Raw genomic sequence first — 23,739 nt, 5'->3', positions numbered from 1 at the left:
TCAGCATAAGAACCCCGACACAGCTCTGTATAGGCAAGCTAGTACTGCACTGCCCCAACTGAGTCGACGAACGAAGTCTAAATCCTCTAATAATGGCAAAAACATCAACTTCATCTTATTCGATAAAATATCGGGTAACAGGACACCACCTAACAACCACAGCACCTGACCCCTAACATACTGCTGCACCATCTCCTCTGGTGCATCATCCGTAATATGAAAATATCGATAACGATCATCTAAACACTCAATCCTGAGTCGTGAATGATCGAAAAAATATGCGTCAAGCTCAAACCCTAGCAATCGCAAGCACAAAGCTTGCCACTCCGGAATGGTAAGTGTGGGATCAACTCCGGTAACTGGATCGCCATCAACTGGTATTCCAGTAAGAATGGTAACATCCTATAAAGTGATGGTCGCCTCACCAAATAGAAGATGAAATGTGCGTGTCTTTGGACGCCATCTCTCAAGCAAAACAGTAATAAGACCAACGTCCATCTGTATATGATCAATCCGATATACTCTATAAAATCTCAGATATCGTAAATAATCTAACACTCTATGTGAGATGTCCTCCAGAAGTTAGCATCGAATCGTCGTAGACGAAGGTGTCTGAGCTCCTACAATAAAATATAATAATTAGATAACGTACATGACTTTTAAAATAAAAATTTAAATAGTAAATAGGATTGAAATACTTACGCCGCCATCTAAAATAGTCTGTGATCGATGGTGCTCTTGTAATATAAGAATACTGCTGTCTTGAGGATCGGGATACCGTGGATCGTAAGTCATAATATGCTAATGAATCTAAAATAACGATATTATCACAGATGTATTAAAAAATAAGATAATATATTTTTAAAAAAATATTTTTTAAACACAATATTGTCACACAATACAACTTAAACACAAAATTCAGTTCATCTCAGGATATTAAACACATAAATTCAAATACAATCTCACAGAAATACATAAAATAATGATGAAAATAAGTCTTCGGAGCCTTTAATTTCTTTTACTGCTTGAAGTTGAAGTATGTTGAAGTATCCTAGGACAGTGACGGCGGTCATGACCCTGTTCCCTATAAATGCCACAGTGGTTCTTACTTCTTATTTGCCTATCATCCATCTCATTTCGTAGTCTTGTTGACTTTGGTCTACCTCTCTGCTTGGATCTCAAACGATGATGATCAGGAATATATTTGAACACACGTGTATACATCCAATAATCTTCATGTGGTAATGAATTAAAATCACCACTCCAAGCATTTATATATGCTGTAATTGTATATGCATCATCTACGAAACCACTAAAATATATAGCAATTTCTTGACACACAGCTAAAATATGTGAACATGGATATTTGTACATGCTCCACTTTTCATAAAAATATTTTCTTTCAGCTAAAATAACAGTATGAAAATTTTTTCCACCTCGTAACTCTCCGCTTGCTCTCCTCGTAAGCACTTCATATATACCTCTTTGAAGGTTGAATGCTGTTACTCGGTGCTGATTAGCTTTAAAAGATTATTTGGATTCTCCTCTACATATCTCAAAGCTTAGGCATGCCTCGTATTGAATTATTTAATAAGACGATAAAATGTCATTGGAACACAAGCTGTAATTGGCATATTTCTAGCTCCTCGTAAAATACTGTTAAAAACTTCTGATAAATTTGTAGTTAAGACACCATAGCGCAGGCTATCATCATGTGCCAACGTCCACTTCTCTTTTTCTATCTCGGACAACCAGCTTCAAGCCTCTTCATTCACTATTATGATCCTACCCATGATAAAGTTGAACTTGCGAACTTGATGAGCGCTTCCTGCTTGCCATACTGCTCTTTTCAGCTGCACATTTTTGAAATGAGTGTTGAAATTATTGCAGATATGTCTTAAACAGTATCAGTGATAGGCACGTGGTGGACTCCATCCAATAGACTCATCTGCGATGGCATTTAATATACCTGGATGCCTGTCAGAAATTAAGCATATTCTATTTCTATCTTTAACGATATGTGTTCTGAGCTGGAAAAGAAACCAACTCCAACTTGCAGTCATCTCCTCATCCACAATTGCATATGCTAATAGAAATATCCCATTCTCTACATCAATTCCTATTGCAATTAACATCTTACCTTTAAATTTTTCATACAAGTACGTTTCATCAATGCTGATTACAGGACGGCAGTGCGTAAAACCCTGGATAGATGGTTTGAAAGCCCAGAAAATATAATTTAAAACTTGAACATTGGAATTCACAGCTTGAAAAAAATTTCATGAAACAACTGTACCGAGATTTGCATGTTGAAGTGCAGCCATATAATAGGATAATTTAGCATAAGACGGCTCCCATTCTCCATAAATATCAACCAATGCCTTCTGCTTTCCACACCATGCTTTTCTGTATGACACTGTATATTGAAATTGATCATTAATGGCTGCCACAATAGCTTCAACTTTAACACCGGGATCTTTCTCAACAATATATCGGACTAATGTGCTAATCATCCTTCCATTGATATGTTTGTGGTCTCGACTCAATCCCGTAAACAAACAAGTGTGAGGATCTTCATATTTTATGATTTGAAAATATTCATGTTTTCTCAACAATGCAGTACAAAGCCTCCATTTACAATGTTGAACATTATCTGATGATGCGCATCGTACGGACCATAATTTCAAATGCGACTAAACTACATTATATGTCCGATGCTTCATAATGTGATAAAGATCAACAATTCTCCTTACATAATCTTTACTCTCAAATATTAGACCTTTAGAAAATTCAATCATCGAGGAGTCCCAAAATTGATTGTCAGAGTTCAATCTTCGACCAGCACTAACACAACCACCATCATCTAAATTTATATCGTTAAAATATTATGGAGGTTTGTGCAAACGAGGTTGAGGTTCTTCCATATTAATATTAGCCTGAACATCTTCATCATCATTCTCATCTTCACCATCATCATCATTACTGCTACTGTCCTCATCCATCCAACAGTCTTTATCTCCACTTTCATCTGACTCAAAGCCTAGACTATCAAAATTTATTCCACCGACTACCCAGTCATCGTTTCCTATATGAGTGTCGTCTCCCGCACTTACCACTACTTCTAGCAAAGGAGAAGTCACCATAACAGAAGACACAGGAGAAGTCACCATAGGACTTGGAATAATTGGACAACTAGGACCGGCAATAGTGGAATGTTGTTCTGCAAAAATGGCCTCACTACTATCGGTTTGCACTATAGGAGTTACGAAAGGTGAGGAAGGCCCAACATTATTGTCCGCTTGAGTTAAAAGCCGACTATGGTATCCAAAGCTTGGTACATCTTCCTTTTCAATATATAATTCTAAAAATCGACATTCTGAATATTTCAAAGGAAAGGTCAGCATTTCTTCGACATCTTCATCGTCATCAATTAGAACCAAGATATATTTGCTCTGCATTAACTGTTCCAACAGATTAGGAGATTTTTATTTTAATTTTATTTCATATTTTTCTTTGTCTACAGGAATACTGCTGTATAAATGATCCAATAATTTTTGACATGATAATGATGAAGATATTCTAATCATCCGATTTGCAGGGTGACTGTACTGCACACCAGTTTTATCATTCTGTATCATGCCATCATAATACAATAGTACACGAACTCGAGTACTGACCATTTTCTCAGAGAAACCTATGATAAAATCAAAATCAAAATATTTAATATTATTAATTATTTTATCATTTCAAAAGATTTACATGATACATGCATCATATCATCAACAAATAGATACAGATAGATCCTATCTTATTTAGAAATTGCATTAATTCTATAGATTAATTACATTAATCAAACGATACGCAAAAAGGACCGAAAAAAATTTTGACAATATTTCTCCTTAGTTCTCCCCACATGACTCAAAATGTGTGAGGAGAACTAAAAAAAAATACTGTCCGAAATTTTTCTCGAACCCTCCACATATCATTCGAATAATGTAATTATCTATAGAATTAAATACAATTCTCAAACTGTCCAAACTGGACAATCAATTGACCAATGTATATATTTTATGATATCCATATAAAAATATATATTTAAATATATATTTTATATGGATATCGTAGAATATTAGACATTGGTCAATTGACGGGTCTACATTTTCATGAAATATAATATATTTTAAAATTTTTAAAATATGATTGAATTGAATTTTAAAATACATCTGAATCTAATGAGATAAAAATAAAAATAAAAATAAAAAATAAAGAGATAAAAAAATAAAAAGATTGAAATAGATGGCCCGCCCGCAGGGGCCATCGCGAAGCTACCGCCGGGAGCCATCACAGAGCGACCGTCGGAGCCCGATGGGGCCCGCCGCCATCGCGGCCCATCGCGTGGGACCTGTCGTATCCCACCGCCGGGCCCGCTGCCGGAGAAGGGGAGGGTCAGGGCCCGCCACAGGGGGCCGTCGCCGCGCCATGGTGGGGCCCGCCGCCCCGGCCCCCCCCGACGGGGCCTGCCGCCCGACCCCCGCGGGGCCGCCGTCGAGGCCTACCACCGGAGAAGGGGAGGGTCGGGGCCTGCTACAGGGGCCGCCGCCGGGCCCCGGTGGGGCCCGCAGCCCCCCTCGATGGGTCTCGTCGACCGGCCCCCGTGGGGCCCGCCCACTCGCGGCCGCATGGGCCGCCGCCCTCGGGGCCCGCTGCCACCACCATTGTCGGGGCCCGCCGCCGGGCTGCATGGGCCGCCGCCGGCCGTCTGTCGCCGATGGCCAAGGAAAAAGAGGGGCAGAGAGAGGAAGAGAGAGAGAGGAAGAGGGAGAGGAGGGGCCGGCCAAGGGAAGGGGATCGTCGGGGCCCACTGCGTCGGGCCGCCGCCGGCCGTCTGTCGCCGGTGGCCAAGGAAAAAGAGGGAGAGAGAGAGAGGAAGAGGGAGAAAAGGGGTCGGCCAAGGGAAGGGGCCCGCCGTAGGGGGCCACCGTCGGGATGCCGCCGGTCGTCTGTCGCCGGCGGCCAAGGAAAAAGAGGAAGAAAGAGAAAGGAAGAGAGAGAGAGGAAGAGGGAGAGGAGGGGCCGGCCAAGGGAAGGGGATCGTCGGGGTCCGCCGTCGGCCGTCAGTCGACCGACGGCCAAGGAAAAGGGAGAGAGAGAGGAAGAGGGAGAGGAGGGGGCCCGCCGTCGGGGCACGCGGCCGGCCGCCGGGGCACGTGGCCCGCCGCCGGCCCTATGATGCTGGCGGCCAAGGAAAAAGAGGGAAACAGAGAGAGGAAGAGAGAGAGAGGAAGAGGGAGAGGAGGGGGCCGGGGCCCGCCGTCGGGGCGCGGGGCCCGCCGCCGGGGCACGCGGCCCGCCGCGGCCCTCTGACGCCGGCGGCCAACGAAAAAGAGGGAGAGAGAGAGGAAGAGGGAGAGAGAGAGAGGAGGTAGCTCACCACCGTCGTGAGCTCGCTGCCGTGTCGCTGGAGAGACGCTGGAGAAGGGAGAAGAGAGAGAAAAGGGAGAAGGGAGAAGGGAGAAGGGAGAAGGAGAGAAGAAGGGGGGAAGGAGAAAATGCTTAGGCCTTCGGCGTTTTCTCTTTTTTTTCCTCTTTTCTTTTTTTTTGATTTTTTTTGATTTTTTTCTTAATTTTTTTAATTATTTTTTTATAATTTTTTAATAAATATATTTAATTAAATAATGAGGATAGTAATTTGAATGATAATTTTTAATTTAAATTAAAGTTAATTTTTTTTAATTTATAATTATAATTTCTATTTTATTACATTTTTTTTCTTTTATTTACTTCTTTTATGACATTTTTTTTTGAAATTTAATTTAAAATTTTTATAATTTAAAATTATAATTTTAGTTTTCTTCCATTTTTATTTTTTTGGCATTCTATTTCATATTTTTTTCTTTATTTAAAATATTTTTTGAATAATTATATTTAAATTAATTTAGTTATTTAAAATGATATTTTTTATTTCAATTATAATTATAATTTTTATTTCTTAAAATTGAAAATTATAAATTTTATTTTTCAATTAGAATTACAATTTCTATTTTTTTCAATTCTATTTTTTTCCTTTTTTTTAGGGTATTTTTTATTTTTTTACAATATTTTTTTTCTTTTCTTGAGATAATTTTTTAAAAAATAATTTAAAATGGACAACGTAATTTGAAATGATATTTTTTATTTGAATTAAAGTTAAAATTCTTATTTTTTTTAAGTTTAATTTATAAATTCCTTTTTTTTCATATTTTTTTCTCATTTTTTTCATTTTTTTATGCCATTTATTTTTTTATCAAAATTTAATTCAAATTAAAATTTTAATTTTTTTATTCAAATTTATAAATATATAATTTTTCTATTTTTTTCATTTCTTTCTGTTTTTATGAAATTTTTTTAGGCTATTTTTTTTATTTGTTTGGAATATTTTTTAAATAAATTAATTTGAATTTGGGAAAGTAATTTGAAATGATATTTTTATTTTAATTAATTTTAAAAATTTTATTTCTTTTAAATTTCAAATTATAATTCTTATTTTTTATCAATTTTTTAAAATTTTTAATTTTTTAATGGCACTTTTATTTTTTTATTTTTTTATTTTTTTGAATATTTTTGGCAAGAATTTGAAATGATGTTTTTGAATTAAATTTAAAATTTTTATTTTTTTAAATTAAAATTTATAATTTTTATTTCTTTCTTATTTTTTTCTTTTTTTTTTTCTATGATATTTTTAATTTTTTAAATTTTTAAGATATCTGTTTAGACATTTTTTTAAAAAATTAATTTGAAAAAAAAATATCTAAAATTATCTTTTTTATTTGAATTAAAAATTTAAATTTTTATATTTTAAATTTTATTCAAAATTAAAATTTTAATTTATTTATTAATTTAAAATTTTAAATTTTTTTTTTTTTCATTCTTTTCCGACTTTTATTCTTTTTTTTGGAGGGGGAAATAGAAAATGCCATTTTGAATGGTGTTTTTAGAAACGCCATTCAAAATGATATTTTTAAAAACGTCATTCAAAATGACGTTTTTAAAAATTCATTTTAAATAATATTATTTATTTATTTTTTTTTTTTTGGATGATGTCTATGTGAAAAAATATGGATGACATGGAGGCCCATTCAAAATGATATTTTTTGATATTATTTTGGTAAATAAATTAAAATTTATATTATTTATATAAATAATTTTTTTTTATATTATTTAAGAAAAGAGCTCTTTTTTGTTCAGGGGCTTGGTTACGAGAACACAGGAAAGAACCAGCCGCTCTGTTTGGTGAAAAATATAAAACATGCAACGACCGAAAGGAAATTTTAATGGGAGAACAGAAGTTAAAGACGTCATGGTGACTTTAAGACAGTAAAATATTTCCAGAAAATGATTATGAGGATGCTTCTTCCCGTACCATCTCTTCGGTTTCATCAAGGACCTAGCAAGCGGAGACATCTGATATTGAAGCAATAGCTATGACGAGAGCTTTTAAGGAAACACATCGGACCACCTGCTGAGCCTCACATTCATAATTCCCGGAAAAATTCCTTTCAAGTTGACTAGGTTTAGTTAAGCATCAATCATGGCGTGCTATCGCCTAAAAAGGACCAGACTACCCAGAGCCAATTTATGCTATGATTTACCGCAAAGACATTTTTCAGAGGATGCTGCAAATTAAGGTAGGAGTAACGGGCACATTCTCTGACTTTCTTCCGGGGCACATATTTCAGAAGATAATTGCAATAAGCATTAAAATTCGAAAATTCACAATTCAATGTCAGGACCCAAGCTAATTGATAAGCATCCTCTTTCCCCACCACAGATGATACTAAATGAAGGTAAGCTAAAGAGGTGCCAGAGTCTGAACGGTGGTGCATTGACATCCACGCTAGAGACTATCATGAGGATTTCTCATACCCGAAAAGGGCAATGAGTAATCCAAATGTATTGCAAAAGACAAAAGCAGCAGGATGAAAATTAGTCCGCAAACCTGGAGTCTATAAACAAAAAGGGCAATAAGCAATACAGATAGGTTGCAAGAGAATTGGACAAGCACCCGGAAGAAAATTCGTCCACACAACTAAAGTCCAACAACCGGGTACGTGGAACAACATGCTCTGAAATCGACTTTGCGAGTGCAGACCAGAATCATTTATCATGTCTCAACAAAAAATTCTAAAGATTAATATGGTCCAAAAACTTGGTCTGGCGCAAAGTATTGGTAACCGAAATAGCGAAGTTGGATCACTCAAACTTCATATCTTAAAACTGTTTTCAATATTTAAAAACAAGACTGCAAGATAGTCGTCAGCCACCTGATTGTGACAAATGGCAAAAGCATTAAGACAAAGTCAGTAGCAATACATCCCATTTTCTTAAATAGTATCAAGTTTCTTACTAAGAAGCACTCCTCACAAAGAACTTACCAAGACGCTAGCCTAGCCAAAACTCTAGTGAAAGAATGGTTCTAGTTCTTATCACCGTATATCAGACGTCTGTGCAAGATTCAACTTGTAAGACCAAGCTTCCTAAACAAACGCTTGCCATCAGTTTTAATTAAACCGATGCTGTTACTCCAAGCAAGAGCATGCATGACCTACGCGCATTAACATGCACGTCTCCTACCAATAACATAGACGCTTATTACTATTTAATATTTCAGTAGAATGATGCACGCGAAAAATCTACAAACAATGACAACACAAATATAGCCAGACGCCACCAACCACCTCTCTTTATCGAGTATATGAAAAATTAAAAAGTTTCCAGGTTCTCAAACCTAATAAGACAAAAGATTCCTGCAATTAAATTTCAATCATTTTGTTTCACAAGGCTCATCAACCATCCCTAAAATAATTTTCAAAGAAATCTTGCAGCATCAAGCAGCAAAAACGAATGAGGCTGCCCAACAGTTAAAGGAGCCGGGATTATCCATTTCAAAAAATCACCTGCTGTGACGTGCAAGGCAACGCCCTTCAACAATCGATTAAGTCAATAGCCACTTCCAATGTGATGAATAAAAACAAATTATCAGATTTGGAAGCATCCTCCTGCGCTTGAGTTATCGCCAGACTATTAATAGAGGTTCCTCAGTGCTTTATAACCTCACCTGGTGAAAGGCTTCAATGTTGGTGGAGAGGAAAGAGAACAAGTACGGCAGCCCCTGTACAAAGGGAAAATACAGGAGGAAAAAAACGATTATGCTTTGCCAAATGTCTCAACTACTACTATGAATGGCAAATTCTCTAGCGCTTACTCCATCCTTAAAGTAGCCTCCATTACTCACTACATCTTAATTCTCTAGTTCATATGGCAGTGCTAAGAAAAGTCATTTGTGGAAGTCTATCACGTATAAAAGAAGCTATGGAGTCTACATCTTTATCACAATACAGAGCAGTCACATATCGATAAGCTACTGAAGGCAGTTTACATCTCTACTGTCCATATTAGATAAGCTGCTGCCAGATGTGTAGTACATAAGCTGCTGCCAGATGTGTGGTACACAAACTTCTGACGGATGTGTAAGTCTTTATTCCTTATCATGTACCAGGATTAAAAATGAAACAGCTCTAAGTTTCAATCAAAAACAAAAAAGAAAATGCCAAGAATTCTATAGTCAGATTCTGAGGATTAAAGCCATTACCATTAACATAATAATAACTACCAAGTACGAAACCATGCAAGACAGCAATAGCAAGTCTAAGACAAGCTACTCTAGCTTCAAGACCAGAGAAAAAGCTAGGGAAATCAACTCCAAATAACTGCTTAAAGAAACACCTACACGCCGACAAATGTAATATAGGAAACTTAAAAAGCAAGCAGTAGTGCAAGGTGTATACTACTCATAACAGCTACTTATTATATTCTAGAAAGAGATTACTACTAAACTACTTAGGATTTAAGCATTCCAACCGGTCCCAGAAAACTGCTTTCCTCAGCAACAGCCGGTCCTCTGAACAGCCAAGAAAACCAAGTGATGCAGCAGGCCTCATGACAAAATTCAAGAACCAATTCTTGAGCCTGATTCCATGGTGGAATTATGATCCCACCATCCTGATTACTGCTGCTGAGCCTGCCTCGACTGAGCACCACCATAGGCACCACCATAACCAGCTGGCCCATTCACTTGGCCGGTTCCATAACCCATACCTTGCGAAGGATCAGTCCTCCAAGAATTTGGATAACCAGAGCCACCACTTGCATCACCATAGCTCCCACCCATGTAGCCAGAACCGGCCCCTTGGTCTCCCGGGCCACCAGCAGGATTGGTAGGTGGACCACCACTGCCACGGGCACCCACAGCCCCATAGCCACCTTGACTGCCGTAAGAGACTTCAGCCCCGCTGTAGCCACCATACCCATATCCCTGATTCCCATATCCAGTAGTCCCACTAGGAGACTGACCAGTTGGGGCAGCAGCCCCACCACTACCTGCTGCATTCCATGAACCCGGTGCCCCATAGCCTGTATTTGCACCATAGCTTGCAGAGCCATAAGCAGATGGAGCTTGGTTGCTCCAAGGGCTTCGAGGCGCACCTGGTGGACCGCTTGGATAACCTGCAGCTGGGGCATTTGGATTTCCATAGGCACCAGTAGGTCCTCCATATCCAGCTGCAGCACTTCCATAGCCACCAACGCCATAACCTCCATATCCCACACCATTGTTTGCTGCTCCATAACCATATCCAGGTGTACCATAGCCTGTTGAACCATATGCTGGGTAACCACCTCCAGCTGCTGGTGGTTGCATATACCTACCAGTATCAGCTCTACCATCATAGGAACTCATATTAACACCAGAAGCACTGTTAGATTGATAAGGCCCTCCAGCTACCGGACGACCACCACCACTGCTAGGGTTTGCATCCTTTGGGAGTGCACGCTTCACCTCCACAAGTTTTCCATTGAGCTCATGGAAAGTCTTGTGTAGCACTCGATCAACAGCATCTTCTGAACTGAAAGAGATAAAACCAAACCCTCGAGGACGCTGGGTGTTTTGGTCATACATAACCACAACATCAGTCACATCTCCATAACCCTGAAAGTACTGACGGAATGCTTCTTCTGTTAAAGTTGGGGGCAACCCTCCAACAAATATCTTCTTAGTCCTAAAGTTACCACCACTAACATGTCCTCCTCCAGTTCTGCCAACAGCAGGGTTTCCAGATTTGGATGCCTGCTGTTCCTCTCGAGAGAGAGCCCTTTTTGCTTCCACCTGGACATCAAGGTAGTAGCAAGGCACAAGTTAAAGAGATATGCATGCAATGAGCAACAAATCTAAAACCATGCAAGAAATTTGCAATGATACAGCAAACAAAAAAAGTCTTAAAACATCATAATATAAACTTATAATGTCATTCAGTACAATGTTGCATATGTAAATCATGAATTAGAAAGACACTACCCAAATAAGCCACAGGAGAATAAATTGCAAAAATAAATTGAAAGATCAATAATAAAGGAATTCATGAGCCCCTTGAAAAAAAAAAAAATCACCTCATAAGCTTTTAGCATATCTCTGAACATAAAAGGCTTTCTTTTTATTATGTAAAAGATGGAAGACCCCTCAACCTGTTAATTAGGACAGTGAAACAAGCACATTGAAAGAGGGAACCAAGGTTCCTATTATCTGTAACAAAAAGACTGCCATACGCAACACAGCTAGAGCATTTAATGCATTGCGTTATCTTTGCCAAGAGCATTTAAATCATAAGCCACGCATCATGGAAGAATCTCTTTACTTATAAACAACTCATACGCATGACATGGGGTAGCTTACAAAATACAGCAAATACTTATAAACAATTTATACATCAACTATGGTAAAACAATAAAGGAAAGCAAATGAAGTTAGCTATTCCCCAAATTGACATTTCACAAAAAACACATAAGTTTGAACATAATGTGCACATAGTCAACTCCTCATGCTTCCACTAGAAGTTTCAATATGTGCATGTTACCTTAGATATCAATACATGAGCATTAACAAAACACAGCAAATACTTATCACTACAATGGAGAAGAAAAGGGTACGATTGCCTGAAATGCCATCTTAACACCTGATTTCATAAAAAATTAGCTAAGATCAGAACAGTTCAAACAAGTGATCCATGAAGCCTGACAACTCTTAAAAAAACCCTCATAAACTTAGAATATAACTAAAAGAGATCATAAATAGAACATATTCTACTCCATATCACTCAAATTCAACATGAAGTCAATGTGTGCCAAAAATAAATCAAACAAAAGAAAAAACGTTATCATACATATATGCCAATGTGTGCCCAAAATAAATCAAGAAAAAGAAGTTATCATACACATATGCCAATGTGGGACATATAGTGAGACATTTCAATTTAATGAACTGCTAAAAAATATCATCAAAGAGCCAACCACACAGTGGCTTTATGATACCAGCAGGACGAAAAATTTCTGCCCACTGTGAAAATTTTAGTGGTGAGTTAGATCATAGAGCCAACCATTTTTTTAAGATAAGAATGTCAAGAAAAAGGTGCAAACCATGGAACTGTCACAACCAACCCTTTCCCAACACACACATATACACAAAAAAAGGAGGGCACATAGAGGGGAGAATTTACAAAAATGAATAATTTGAAGCCAAGAAAGTCTAGTAAATCACAACTCCAAACGATAATATCAATGAAAAAACAATAAAAATCCCTTTTGGGTAAGGCAATTCAAGCCATCCTCTATGTGACAAGCACTAATATTGGGTTCTAGTCTTAGGTGGTGCATCCCTAACTATTTGGACCCAGATAATTATAATACCACATATGCCCCAGCCCTCTCTCAAAGAAAAATATATCAAAAATACCAAATCAACTGATCACAAAAAAGACTAACTTGAAAAATGGAATTGATATTCACCATCAAGCAGACAATGCTATTATTGTCATGAAGCATGTGGTTGGAGAACAGATGCACCATGACAATGACATATTCAAACACATGGCAGAATTATCACCGACAGACACCTAGAAACCAACACATGGACAAGCACCTTGGCCCAAATTTATAAAGTTGGTGATTAATACTTCACTAGCAGTAAAAATGGACAGGATGATCTGTCCCTGAATCTATTAGGATATGGATACAAATTTTCAACATATAGAAAATATCTGTATCTGTATTCATAGCCGTCAAAGAAAGCCAGATATAGATATAGATAGAAAGCTATCCAATCTATATCAAAATATTTGGTCTTCGTAATCTAATTTTTGTCTTATATAGCCCTCATGAACCTTGACAAAAAAATGACAATATTAGCATATCTTTAACTTAACCATCTGATTCATATCTGCATTTACAATCAACATCCAATTATACTAGTACTTTAGTATCCAACTAATATCCATATCCATATTTGTAGTCTTCAGCTTAAATGAACATGGATATATTGATATCAGATCCATATCAGATCCGTTTTCAGCCCTATACTTCAGGCATCCCACTGATTGCTTAGTTTCTTCTTATGACTAGGAAGCAGTTTCACCATTTGGACCATTCAGGAAGCTAGGTTATGGTGCTTATCCATCTTAACCCCCAGTTCTATATACCAGGACTTATGGCACCCAACTGATCTATATATCATATCTAGTTGTCCTCCTTTTCCACTTCCCCTTGAGTTTTTACTCCATCTCCTTCATTCCCATTAAGCATCTTAATGATCCTTTTCTCCCACTTAAAGCCCCTCATGTGCAAGTTATCTTCCCCTTTCATTCTCTTCTTCTTCCCTATATCTTGTCCTCTTTTCAGCCTCATCCATGTCCCTTATTCCACTTCTAAGAATATAATCGAAACCCTTTACTTTCTTTTTTCAACATTTCCTCTACTTCTGTTTCTTATACCTCTCACTCTAGTCTTCTTCAATCTCTTCTTCCTATTTTACATTTTTTCTTGTTCTTCTCTCAGCTTTTATTCTGCTTGTTCCCTGCTTCATTCTGTTCTTATTTTATTTCGCTTCAAACGTCTCCCTTTTTTTCAAGTCTCTTTTTAAATTCTTCCCTGCAATTATTCCTCATACTGTGTTCTACTTAATTTCATTAGCTGTTCTAATATTCTTCTTTGTTTTCAGTTCCTTTCTTTTCCTTTATTGTTTCAGAAGATTATGTTTGTTCCAAGACCGAGGCTGAGGAAATTGCCTTGCCTTGGACCAGCAACCTATCCAAGAGCTGATGCTGTAAGTGGGCCCACTTTTGTCCTTAGGCAGGTGCTTATGTGAGCACCAAGGGTAGACCAGTCATAAACTCAAATACCCATTATTTGTTAAGCTTCAATTGTTGTTTTATTATTATTTACTCAAGCATCATCCTTCATACTTCACAGTTTTCATCCGGGTTCTTTTCCTTTCTTCTCCACAATGCTTTAAGTGCCACACATCTGTTCCCCGCCCAATGTTATCTCATGTATACATGTATTTAGATATTTATGCAAATGCATGTACATATGCTTATATGTGTGACTATGTTTATGGCTGCATGCATGTGCAGATGTATATATATGTGTAATTAAGTATGTGTGTATAATAAATTCATGATGTCAAATATGTTCACAATAAAAATAACAAAAAGAAGCACCATGCACATGTAAATCAACATACATAATTTCAGACATGCGCACTGAAAGACAAGAGCATGGACCCAAACACCACAGTACATGCACATCTACAACACACCAACACACAGTGATCACAGCACACGACAGACCCCCAAAACACGTCTATGTCTATGCATGCATGTACTTATGTGCATGAGTATCTACAATTCTATGTACATACATGCACATATATAGTAAATTCATGGTGCCAAACATATTTGACCAGAAGAATAACACAAAGAAGCACACCATGCATACAAATCCACAATAATTTAGCCATACCCAACGGCAGTATCACTAAAACACACACATAACAGTAGATACACACCACACATCAATGCAAACAACACATAATCATCACAGCATAGAACACACACAACACATAATCATGAAGGTGCAAGCTTTTTGCAGCTTAGCACCCTACAGAGGTGCATACTGGGTTCTCTCTTTCAGCACTTTGATGAACCCATCTTGCCTTGAGGTTGGTAAGATGCTAAGGTGGTGCCTGGGTGCACCTTGCACCTCAGACAAGCCTTTGATAAAACTAGCCTGGTCAGCCTATCATCAGCACAGTACACCATGCCAATGGTTATGCATGCAAAAGCACATTCTTGTGCATCATGCAATTAGGCATTGCCATGATACATGTCCCTTTTTTTTTTTTTTCGAAGTTTCACATGATACATGTCAATCCTTGTTTCTCCCATTGGCTTCTCCTCACCCTAATTGTTGTTCCTACATCAGTAAAGTCACTGCTACGGGCAGTGACTCTTACTATGGCCCCCACCATGTGCAAGAAATGTGCTTCCAGTTGTCATTGTTGTCAAGTGCAGCAAATGCTACTGCTATTGCAGCCATCATCTTGTCCTCCTGGCACTAGCCTTATGCTTAGGTGCTAGGCAGGCCCTTGATCGAGTATCGTCCTATAGAACACTGAGAAATGCTTACTAGTTTTCCTTTAAATATAAAAGACAATCAATTGAGTCACTTACCAATCAGCCAAAATCACATGCTTTCCTAGCCTTGTTGATAGCCTTTTTACATGGCCACCCTTCCCCCATTATCCTATCCCTCACAAAAATCATTAATAACAATACTCCTCCTGTTTCCAACATAATTTTGATTATCATCATGTGAATCTCACATATATCCCTTTGAACAAGTTCATTTATATGAATCCATTTCCTTCTTAGACTCTTCCTAAATAGGATCCAGGTTTCTTCTCTTTACTTTATCTAGCGGACAGGAGGATTTTGTAGTTAATGCACCAACTTCACTATTGCAATGATATATTATGGGAGTGATCAAGGCGATAAGAAATTTGGAGAAGAGGAGGCTACAGAAGATTGAGTAAAAAGGTAAGAGGTGAGTGCATATTTGTGTGTATGCATAGAGAGAGGAGGAAAGGACAACTATGATGTTTGCAAAGCGTTGGGAGTGAAGATATTCAAACCTTTCATGTAGGGAATTTTTAGGATGACGGGTTTGGGGTTCAATATATAGCACATTTGATAATGATAATGATTATTTATCATTATTTTAAATTATTTTAAATTGATAATGATGCTGGTTTGGAGTGTTAAATGTTTGGTTTCAATTCAAGACTTAAGTGCCCAAGTTTAGATAAATTGCTCATCTAGAACATTCAAGCTTAGGGACCATCTATTTGTAAACCAAAAGCAAGGCTGCATATCTTAGCTACGAAAACATAACCACTCTAGTACAAGAAGAGTAAATCAAAAAATGTCACACATGCCACATTGTATACACAATTTTGTGGTAGTCGATTCGATTTAATCATATTTAAAATGTTAATTTTACATATGACTCGGAGGCTAGATTAGGGACATTCTACAGACCAATTCTGAACATAAACATCCAACTCTTATTGCAATAAGACTGATGTAGAACAACTTAAGCTTGATTCCAAACAGTTATGATATTAATTATCCTTCCAAATTCAGCCATTACCTTATGTCAACACCAGTCTAGTCCATGTCAGATTTCAAAAACTACAAAACTCAACGCCAACTCCTCATACTTCTACTACAAAATCTCCCTGTAGGTGGGACATCTACCAATATAAACAAAGGTAATGATGATAAAAACATCTTAAGGAAGACAATTATTCCATGTATAAGCAACATAAACACACATAGGAAACACTACCTAAATCCACTATAATTATTCTTAACAGGCATTTGAATAAATAAAGGAGGCTCGAGAACCAACTTTCCAGGGATGCCACCATAACTCACCAAAGACCACCAGTAAAAGAAAATAGCAGAGTCATAAGTATCTGTATTAAATATGAAATGTAATCCATAAACTTAAAATGGAAGCAATAAAACTCTCACAACCAAGTCAACCTACAACGTTAGTCACCCTCAAACATAGATGAAATGACCAGTAAGTGATATCCCTGTTGCTAAATATCATGCAACAATGAAGCCAACGACAGCAAGAAGAAGAAAATTTACAACCAAAATGATTAGAACCATATATCTAGTTTTCATTGGCAAAAGTCCAGTGTTCATAAAATACTCACAAACAAATGAATTAGTTTTCTCTCAAAACTAGAAAGAAAATGAGAGATCAACGTAAGCAATTAAAAGAAACCACTGGAACACAAAGTAATCCAATATCTCCGTTCATTAAGGAAAAAACACCTGCAAAATCACCAAATCCGAAACAATAAAGAAAGCCTAAAAGGCTAAAACATACAAGACTTACTCCTGCTCACTTCTCGATTGGGATAAGCAAAAATCAAGGTTGTCAACCATTAAAGTGACAAAAACAACTGCTAACTCCAACCAGAAAACGCAACTATAGAATTACCAAACAAAGATGGAGCTATCTTCCTAATATACAAAAATCCATGAAATTTCTTTTTTAATTAAAAGAAAAAATCAAAAGAAGCCTCTCAAATTCGATTAAACCAACACCAGATCAGGTGTTTTTACTGCTCAAGAACCCTAAAACAGAATAATCCATCAACCAAATAATCAAATCCAAATAAAACCCCCCAGAAATCCAGAAAATCATTTTTTTTCTAAATCATGACCGCATCAGACGTTCTCATCCCTTTAAAATCAAGAAAAACCAGCATCCCCAAGAACCAAACTTAAATCTTCAAACAAAAGCCCGCAAAATAGAATTTCTTCATAACTCGCGGAAGCTACTAGATCGGATCGGAGAGAAGGGACGGAAGGGCTAGGGAGCTCACCGTCCGGCCATCGATGGTGTGACTATCCTGGAGGACGCGGTCGAGGATGGAAGGATCGGCGAAGACAACGAAGCCGAAACCCCGGGGCCGGCCCGTCGTCTTGTCCCTCATGATCACTGTCTGCAGCACCTCCCCGTACTTGGAGAAGTACTCCTTCATCTTCTCCTCCGTCGTCTCCCACGATATCCCCCCGATGAACAGCTTCCCCTGATCCGAATCCATCGCTCCCTCTTCTCCGCTCCCTTCGCCTCTCTAAAAAGAGATCGAGATCGAAGGGGATTTCGTTTCCTTTTGGCTTCTTCTTCCAACGCTAGGGATGGAGAAGGGAAGGAGAATAGGGTTTGGGGGAAGAGCCGGCGATGACGGCGATGGGGGGCAGAAATATCTGAGAGGAGAGCGAGGGAATAAGAGGGAGAGACGAGGACCGGCAAAGGAAGGATAACGGATGGTGGAGATGGAGGGATTGGACGACAATGGTGTTTCCGATAAGGGAGTTCGAGTGGGATGGACCGCCGAGATCCGATATAGGGTTTTCTTAAAGAGTCGGAACGTGCGGGGTTCTGCTTGGTCGCACGTGTGGAGTTGGAGGTAGGGTGTAAGCACACGAGCTTAATTGGGTCTAGTCAAGCTCGGCTTGAAATCAGTTTAGAGCTTGAAAGAGGAGACCAAGCTTGGTTTGTCTATTATTATTTTGAGCTCAAGTCAAGCCAAATTTCCAATTGTGACCAACAAAAGCCTAAATGAGTAACTTAAAATTTTTAGATCTAGGAATCAATTAAACTTGAGCAAGCTCGGTTCAAACTTGGATTAGGCTTAATTTCAATCTTGGTTTAAATTTGAATTAAAATTTACTGGGTCAGGTTGGGTCAAGCATTATTCGGGGTCTTGGTCTGGATTGGGTCAGGCCTAATTTTGATTTGGGCTCTATTACTTAAGCCCGAGCCTAATTCTAATTCTTCGGAGCCTACCTTAAAACCTAATTGAAAGCCGATCTAAAACAACTTGAGCCCAACCTAGCTTTACATGATTGCAAGAAGTTTGTTGCATTGATATTGAAAGAGATGGAAACTTGACAACCAAATATGAATTTATCAAAATGTCAAAAAGCCAAAAGGTTCAGATACAAAATAGGAAAAAAAAAATTTATCCATCTTTAGTCATAATTCTGTATAAGCTAATTTTTCATCTAAGGAAATTCTTTATCCAGGAGGATCACCAAACATATTATGGACCATTTTGGCCATTTTAGAAAGGACCAGATAGGATTTGAGGGCAAGATTTGTATCCCACTTTCATCTTAATAAATAAAGGACTTGTATAACAAATTTATTCATCTTAATGAAAGTAAAGAGTTTTGTATCCCATTTTTTAAAATTTTTAATATTCTCCATCATTTTATTGTGACTGTTTTGAGTTGAGCAAATTGAAGAAGATTCTATCTTGTTTCTAATAGAATTATGAATACCTAAAGAGAAGGGGCGAAACTAAAAAAACTTGATTTAAGGCCTCCCCTTCTTGACTTGAAGGGATTGAGTTTTATGGTGCAAAATGTTAGATGATTTGCACCAATTACCAAAAAATAATATAAATTGTGAAAATATATTAGATTATACATCCTTTAAGATTTTGATTTTTCTCCTTATAATCATTCATTTTTTCAAATAGTTTTATGAAAAGAAGATTATTCAGTCCTATAATACTTGCTTGCTCTTGCTTTATCTTCCATTGAATCACCGTGATCATCCAAAGACGGGACTACTAAAGATCTTTAATGCATGCTCTTTCTAATCTTTGATTGCTCTTCCATTTTCTTTGGTTTATTCACCATGACCAGCTAACAATTTTGGATCCTTGATTATGTGTTACTCTTCATAATTGATTCTCCATTGTCTTTAGCAAATTCTTAAATGAAGTTTTATGTGGATGTGAGTCTTCAGTCAGAGGAAAGAAAACTTTTAAGCAAGCCATCCAGAAGAAAGATGAAAGAATTGGATTCAGCGTTTGAGGGTACCATCTGTATCATACTATTTGGACATTTTGGAAGTAAATCCAATAAATTACAATTTTGATCATGTATCCCCAACTTGAAGACTTTCACTCCCTTTCTTTGGCAACATCTCACCTACTTTCTCAGCTCAATTTCCGACTCCATGACTTCAGTATTATAAGTATAAGACTTTGAAACAACTGCGAAAAAGAAGAGATTAATGACACCGAGAGCGGCAAAGAATGCATAGTAGTAGTCTAAGTGAGAGACATTCAAGTTGTCCTGAATCCATCCCTTGCTTCCATTCTTCTTTGTGATATCAGATACCGTCGATAAAAGGACGCTGCTTAAGAAATTTCCTACTCCCAGACTAGTAGTGAAATAAGAAGTCCCCAAGCTCTTCATAGCCTCTGGTGCTTGGTCATAGAAGAATTCCAGCTTAGCGACCTCCACGAAAGTATCAGCGATTCCCATCAAGGCAAACTGTGGCAAGAGTACAAAGATAGAGAGGGGGATTACTGCGTCCTTATCCACGAGTCCATGGTCTCTTGCCACCTTTAGTCTATACCTCTCTGTTAAGGATGCAATGACCATAATAACTACATGTATGACAAGGCCAATCCCCAGTCTTTGCAGCAATGAGAAGCCTCTTGGGTTTTTGGTGTACTTCCTCATGGCAGGAACGAGACATTGGTCATAGAGCACAAGGCTCATCAGCATAAAGATTGTCACAAATGCTGTGAGGCATGCGGGAGGGATCTCAAAGTGAGGTCCCATGCTGCGGTTGAGTGTGGTCCCTTGCTTGATGAAGAGGGTGTGGACCTGTGCGGTCAAAACACTTGGAATCAATGTTGCCGCCAGGACTGGTAGCATTTTGACCATTTGCTTGGTTTCTTCGACTTGGGTCACAGAGCACAGCTTCCATGGGGTGTTAGGACCACTCTTAACTGAAGCTTTGTCAAAGAACCTGAAACCATGAGCAAAAGATCATAATATGATAACCACCAAATCTCTTTTCCATTAAGGCCATCTGACTAATGTGAGTCTAAGCCCTAGCCTTCTACGTTACGGGGAATATACTGTAAGCTACAGAAACTTTAGATGGTCAGCTTGATGGGAAGAATGGACCTTAGAGAAGTGGTATGTTTGATTCGAAACTTCCCAGCCCTTGCATACTCCTCTAAATCAAGCTCATGAAGCTCTTTCGGATCGATGGGAAGGGGAACATCCCATTTACGAATGGCTGCCACAATAACTGTAGCCATCCTCGTAAATGGACTCCCTGATGGGATCTTGTGCCTGTAGGAGGGTGTCCCAACCAGGAAGATGAAGATGGAGATGGCAAGACCGACCGTTGGAAGTCCGTAGCCAACTGACCAGCCTACATTATCCTGGATGTAGATGAGGAAGGTGTTGGAGAAGAGGGTGCCGAAGAAGATGCTGAACATCCACCAGTTGAAGAAGGAGAGCTTCTGTGATCGCTCTCTGGGTTCGAAGTCATCGAATTGGTCTGCACCCATCGTTGAGATGTTTGGTTTTGTTCCACCGGTTCCTAAGGCGATTATATAGAGTGAGCAATAGAAAATGCCCACTTGGAATGGTGTTGCATGGCGGTTGCAGTCACCGGCCTGCGCCGTGCCGCATGATGGAGGCCTCAGTGATCGGAGCGAGACGGTGAGGGTCAATAGACTCATCCCCTGTTAACAAAAGAAGTCGCAGGCACTGCTTCATTGCATTGAATAGACATGGAGAAACGAGTAACCTGAGCACACTTTGCTAACTAATTGTTAGCTCAGTTTGTTGGCACCTCTTCCATAAGAGCTTATCTTTGGAGGAGGTCCAAAATTCAAATTCTGAATAGTTTTCATAAAAAGACATTGGTTTACTATATGAACTTAAATCATCACGGACAACATTTGTTACCAGAAGATAGATTGCAGAGGATATCACGAAGGTCCAATACCGGCCTAGATGTGCATCGGCAATATATGCACCCAAGATTGGTGTCATCCATACGGTTCCAACCCAATTAGTGACATTGTTTGCGGAAGAAACCGTGCCTTCATGGAGCTTCTTAGTCAGATATATGACCAGGTTTGATGCGATCCCATAGAACGCCATTCTCTCAAACACTTCATAACCTACATATATTTCCATGTAAAAAAAATGATTTGGATGGACAAGGGTCACCTAAAACTGTGCGTCTCGAACTCATCCAGAAGTTTATTCATTCAGTAGCAAAATCTATCAAAGCAGTGATCAACAACTTGTATGTAAAATTAATAGATCAATGACAAACAGGTATTCTAATTTTTGATGAATATGGGAGGTAGGATCGCCGCCCAGCTTTATTAAAAAAGGGAATTATTTACAATAAGGGGAGGGAGTGGTTAAGAGAACCACTTCCCAGTTCGACAGGTAATTGCAAAAGATAACAGGCCTTACAGATGACATACAGGTATTTTCATCAGAAAAAAAAAATGGCATAGTAGTTCTAAGATTTACCATTTTGTTGCAGTGCATCGTTTTGGCATCATATTTTTTGAGTGGTAATGGAGGAAGCGAGAAACTTCCCCTGATTTTATTGAAAGATTTTTTTGGTTTCGTAAAGATGTAGAATTTAGTTGTTTTGCAGTCTGAAGCTCTCAAACTGTGCTTAAAATTTCTGGCTCTTTCTTATGAAAAAACCTGAAATTTAAAAGAAGAAATCTTGTTGCAAATGTTGCAGTAGTTCATAAACAAACAACAACAAGAACAACAACAGAGATGCTTAGCTTTCCCATATGCGACTTACGAAAAGATTTTTCCAGACTCATTAGATGAAGCAAAACAAACAAGTAATCCGACTGAATCCAATATCAAATCTCACCTACAATAAAGAAACATGCTGTCCATCTCCCTCCTTTAGACCTCACACAGGGTCGACCCCTGAGATCCACAGAACCATCCTTCGTGATATCCTCCTCAGCTCTCACACCCTTCTCTCCTGCGTCCGCCATTATGGTGCAGCGGGACAGTTGGAGGTCATGTGAACGATATCTCGGCCTTTAATAAAGTAGGACAAAGGTAAATTACAGTGTGAGCTTGCACATGGAATATTTTTATTTCCATCTTCCCTCTTATCCTTCGAGTTCACCGAGCTCTGATTGGATAGATAAGTTGTGCAAGAGACATTTCACTGTACCAATAAAAGCTTCAGCCTTAATTGGTGGTGTGAAATTACACGCAGAAAGCCATATAAAATAATTAGCCTCAACGAAGCTAAACTCTGAAATCATCTACCTATTATATGGATATGGCTTCCGGCTACCTGGAACAAACCCTTACTTTCAGTGAGCGTTTAATTGTAACAGTCTGACAGAGGTGACCGGATCCATCTACGGAAATCTTATCTTGGGTTTAAAGGTTCTACGTTGGATTTTTGTCGGGATCTTCGTCGCGATGCAGTCTTGGAAAAAGACTCCTTGCAAATGTATATGAATGGACAAGAGGCTGTGGCATCGGGCCGGCTATGAAAATGACCTGTCTTAAAGTATACGTTAGACTTTTGGACGGTTTCACCTTGGTGACTCTCAGGTGCCCCCAGCTACTTACGCTGCCCCGTTTGCTTGGGTTCTTCTGAGGAGAGGCACGTGTAGCAGCTTGTCATCCTCGTCATTGTCAAATTAAAGAAGAAAAGCACCGATGGAACACTCGCAGCCAATGAAACGACGGCAATAACTTGGACGAAGTATTCATGAATCACGCTGGATGCCATGTATGAGCTCCTCGCACTCTCGCCCACATGTTAATTAATTTCCATTTTTTCCATTATTATTATTATTTTGAGGTTATTTTCTCCATTCATTAGGTTGCAAAGGATTGGCATGTTTGGCAGCCAGACAATGCAGAAGATGTTGAAAGGCAGCGCGTCGCATCCTTCGGC

General features: G+C 38.6%; 2 protein-coding genes across 4 annotated transcripts; both read right to left on the bottom strand.

The window, feature by feature from the left end:
* Positions 1–8,693: 8,693 nt before the first annotated feature.
* On the bottom strand, positions 8,694–18,268 carry LOC105054448 (heterogeneous nuclear ribonucleoprotein 1). Of its 2 annotated transcripts, XR_002165717.3 has the most exons (3): positions 17,828–18,268; positions 9,898–11,200; positions 8,694–9,148 (listed from the first exon to the last, which is right to left on the bottom strand). XR_002165717.3 is itself a non-coding variant. In XM_010935951.4 (2 exons), exons 1-2 carry the CDS (start codon positions 18,047–18,049, stop codon positions 10,043–10,045), a joined length of 1,380 nt encoding a protein of 459 aa, XP_010934253.1. In that variant the 5' UTR covers positions 18,050–18,268; the 3' UTR covers positions 9,607–10,042. The 2 variants fall into 2 exon arrangements, 1 of the variants encoding a protein (XP_010934253.1); XM_010935951.4 differs by lacking the exon at positions 8,694–9,148 and having other exon boundaries at positions 9,607–11,200.
* A 1,559-nt stretch (positions 18,269–19,827) lies between these two features.
* LOC105054447 (protein NRT1/ PTR FAMILY 5.2) lies at positions 19,828–23,034 on the bottom strand. 2 transcript variants are annotated; one of them, XM_073245546.1, is made up of 5 exons: positions 22,684–22,818; positions 22,320–22,502; positions 21,738–21,955; positions 20,943–21,511; positions 19,828–20,781 (listed from the first exon to the last, which is right to left on the bottom strand). In XM_073245546.1, exons 3-5 carry the CDS (start codon positions 21,933–21,935, stop codon positions 19,950–19,952), a joined length of 1,599 nt encoding a protein of 532 aa, XP_073101647.1. In that variant the 5' UTR covers positions 21,936–21,955; positions 22,320–22,502; positions 22,684–22,818; the 3' UTR covers positions 19,828–19,949. The 2 variants fall into 2 exon arrangements, with proteins under 2 accessions (XP_073101647.1, XP_010934251.2); XM_010935949.4 differs by lacking the exon at positions 22,320–22,502 and having other exon boundaries at positions 22,684–23,034.
* Between the last annotated feature and the right edge of the window lie 705 nt (positions 23,035–23,739).

The sequence above is a fragment of the Elaeis guineensis genome, chromosome 11, assembly GCF_000442705.2.
Source record: "Elaeis guineensis isolate ETL-2024a chromosome 11, EG11, whole genome shotgun sequence".
Taxonomy (NCBI): domain Eukaryota; kingdom Viridiplantae; phylum Streptophyta; class Magnoliopsida; order Arecales; family Arecaceae; genus Elaeis; species Elaeis guineensis.
The sequence above is the reverse complement of the archived record's forward strand: the minus strand, read 5'-3'. Positions and strand labels throughout refer to the sequence as shown.

Coding starts and splice junctions, on each gene's coding strand:
- LOC105054448 (XM_010935951.4), bottom strand. CDS start 18,049: ATGGATTCGGATCAGGGGAAGCTGTTCATCGGGGGGATATCGTGGGAG. Junction 11,201..17,827: donor ACACCATCGATGGCCGGACG/GTGAGCTCCCTA, acceptor CTTGATGTCCAG/GTGGAAGCAAAAAGGGCTCT.
- LOC105054447 (XM_010935949.4), bottom strand. CDS start 22,813: ATGGCGGACGCAGGAGAGAAGGGTGTGAGAGCTGAGGAGGATATCACG. Junction 21,956..22,683: donor AGCATGTTTCTTTATTGTAG/GTGAGATTTGAT, acceptor AAATATATGTAG/GTTATGAAGTGTTTGAGAGA. Junction 21,512..21,737: donor CCTCTGCAATCTATCTTCTG/GTAACAAATGTT, acceptor TTTTGTTAACAG/GGGATGAGTCTATTGACCCT.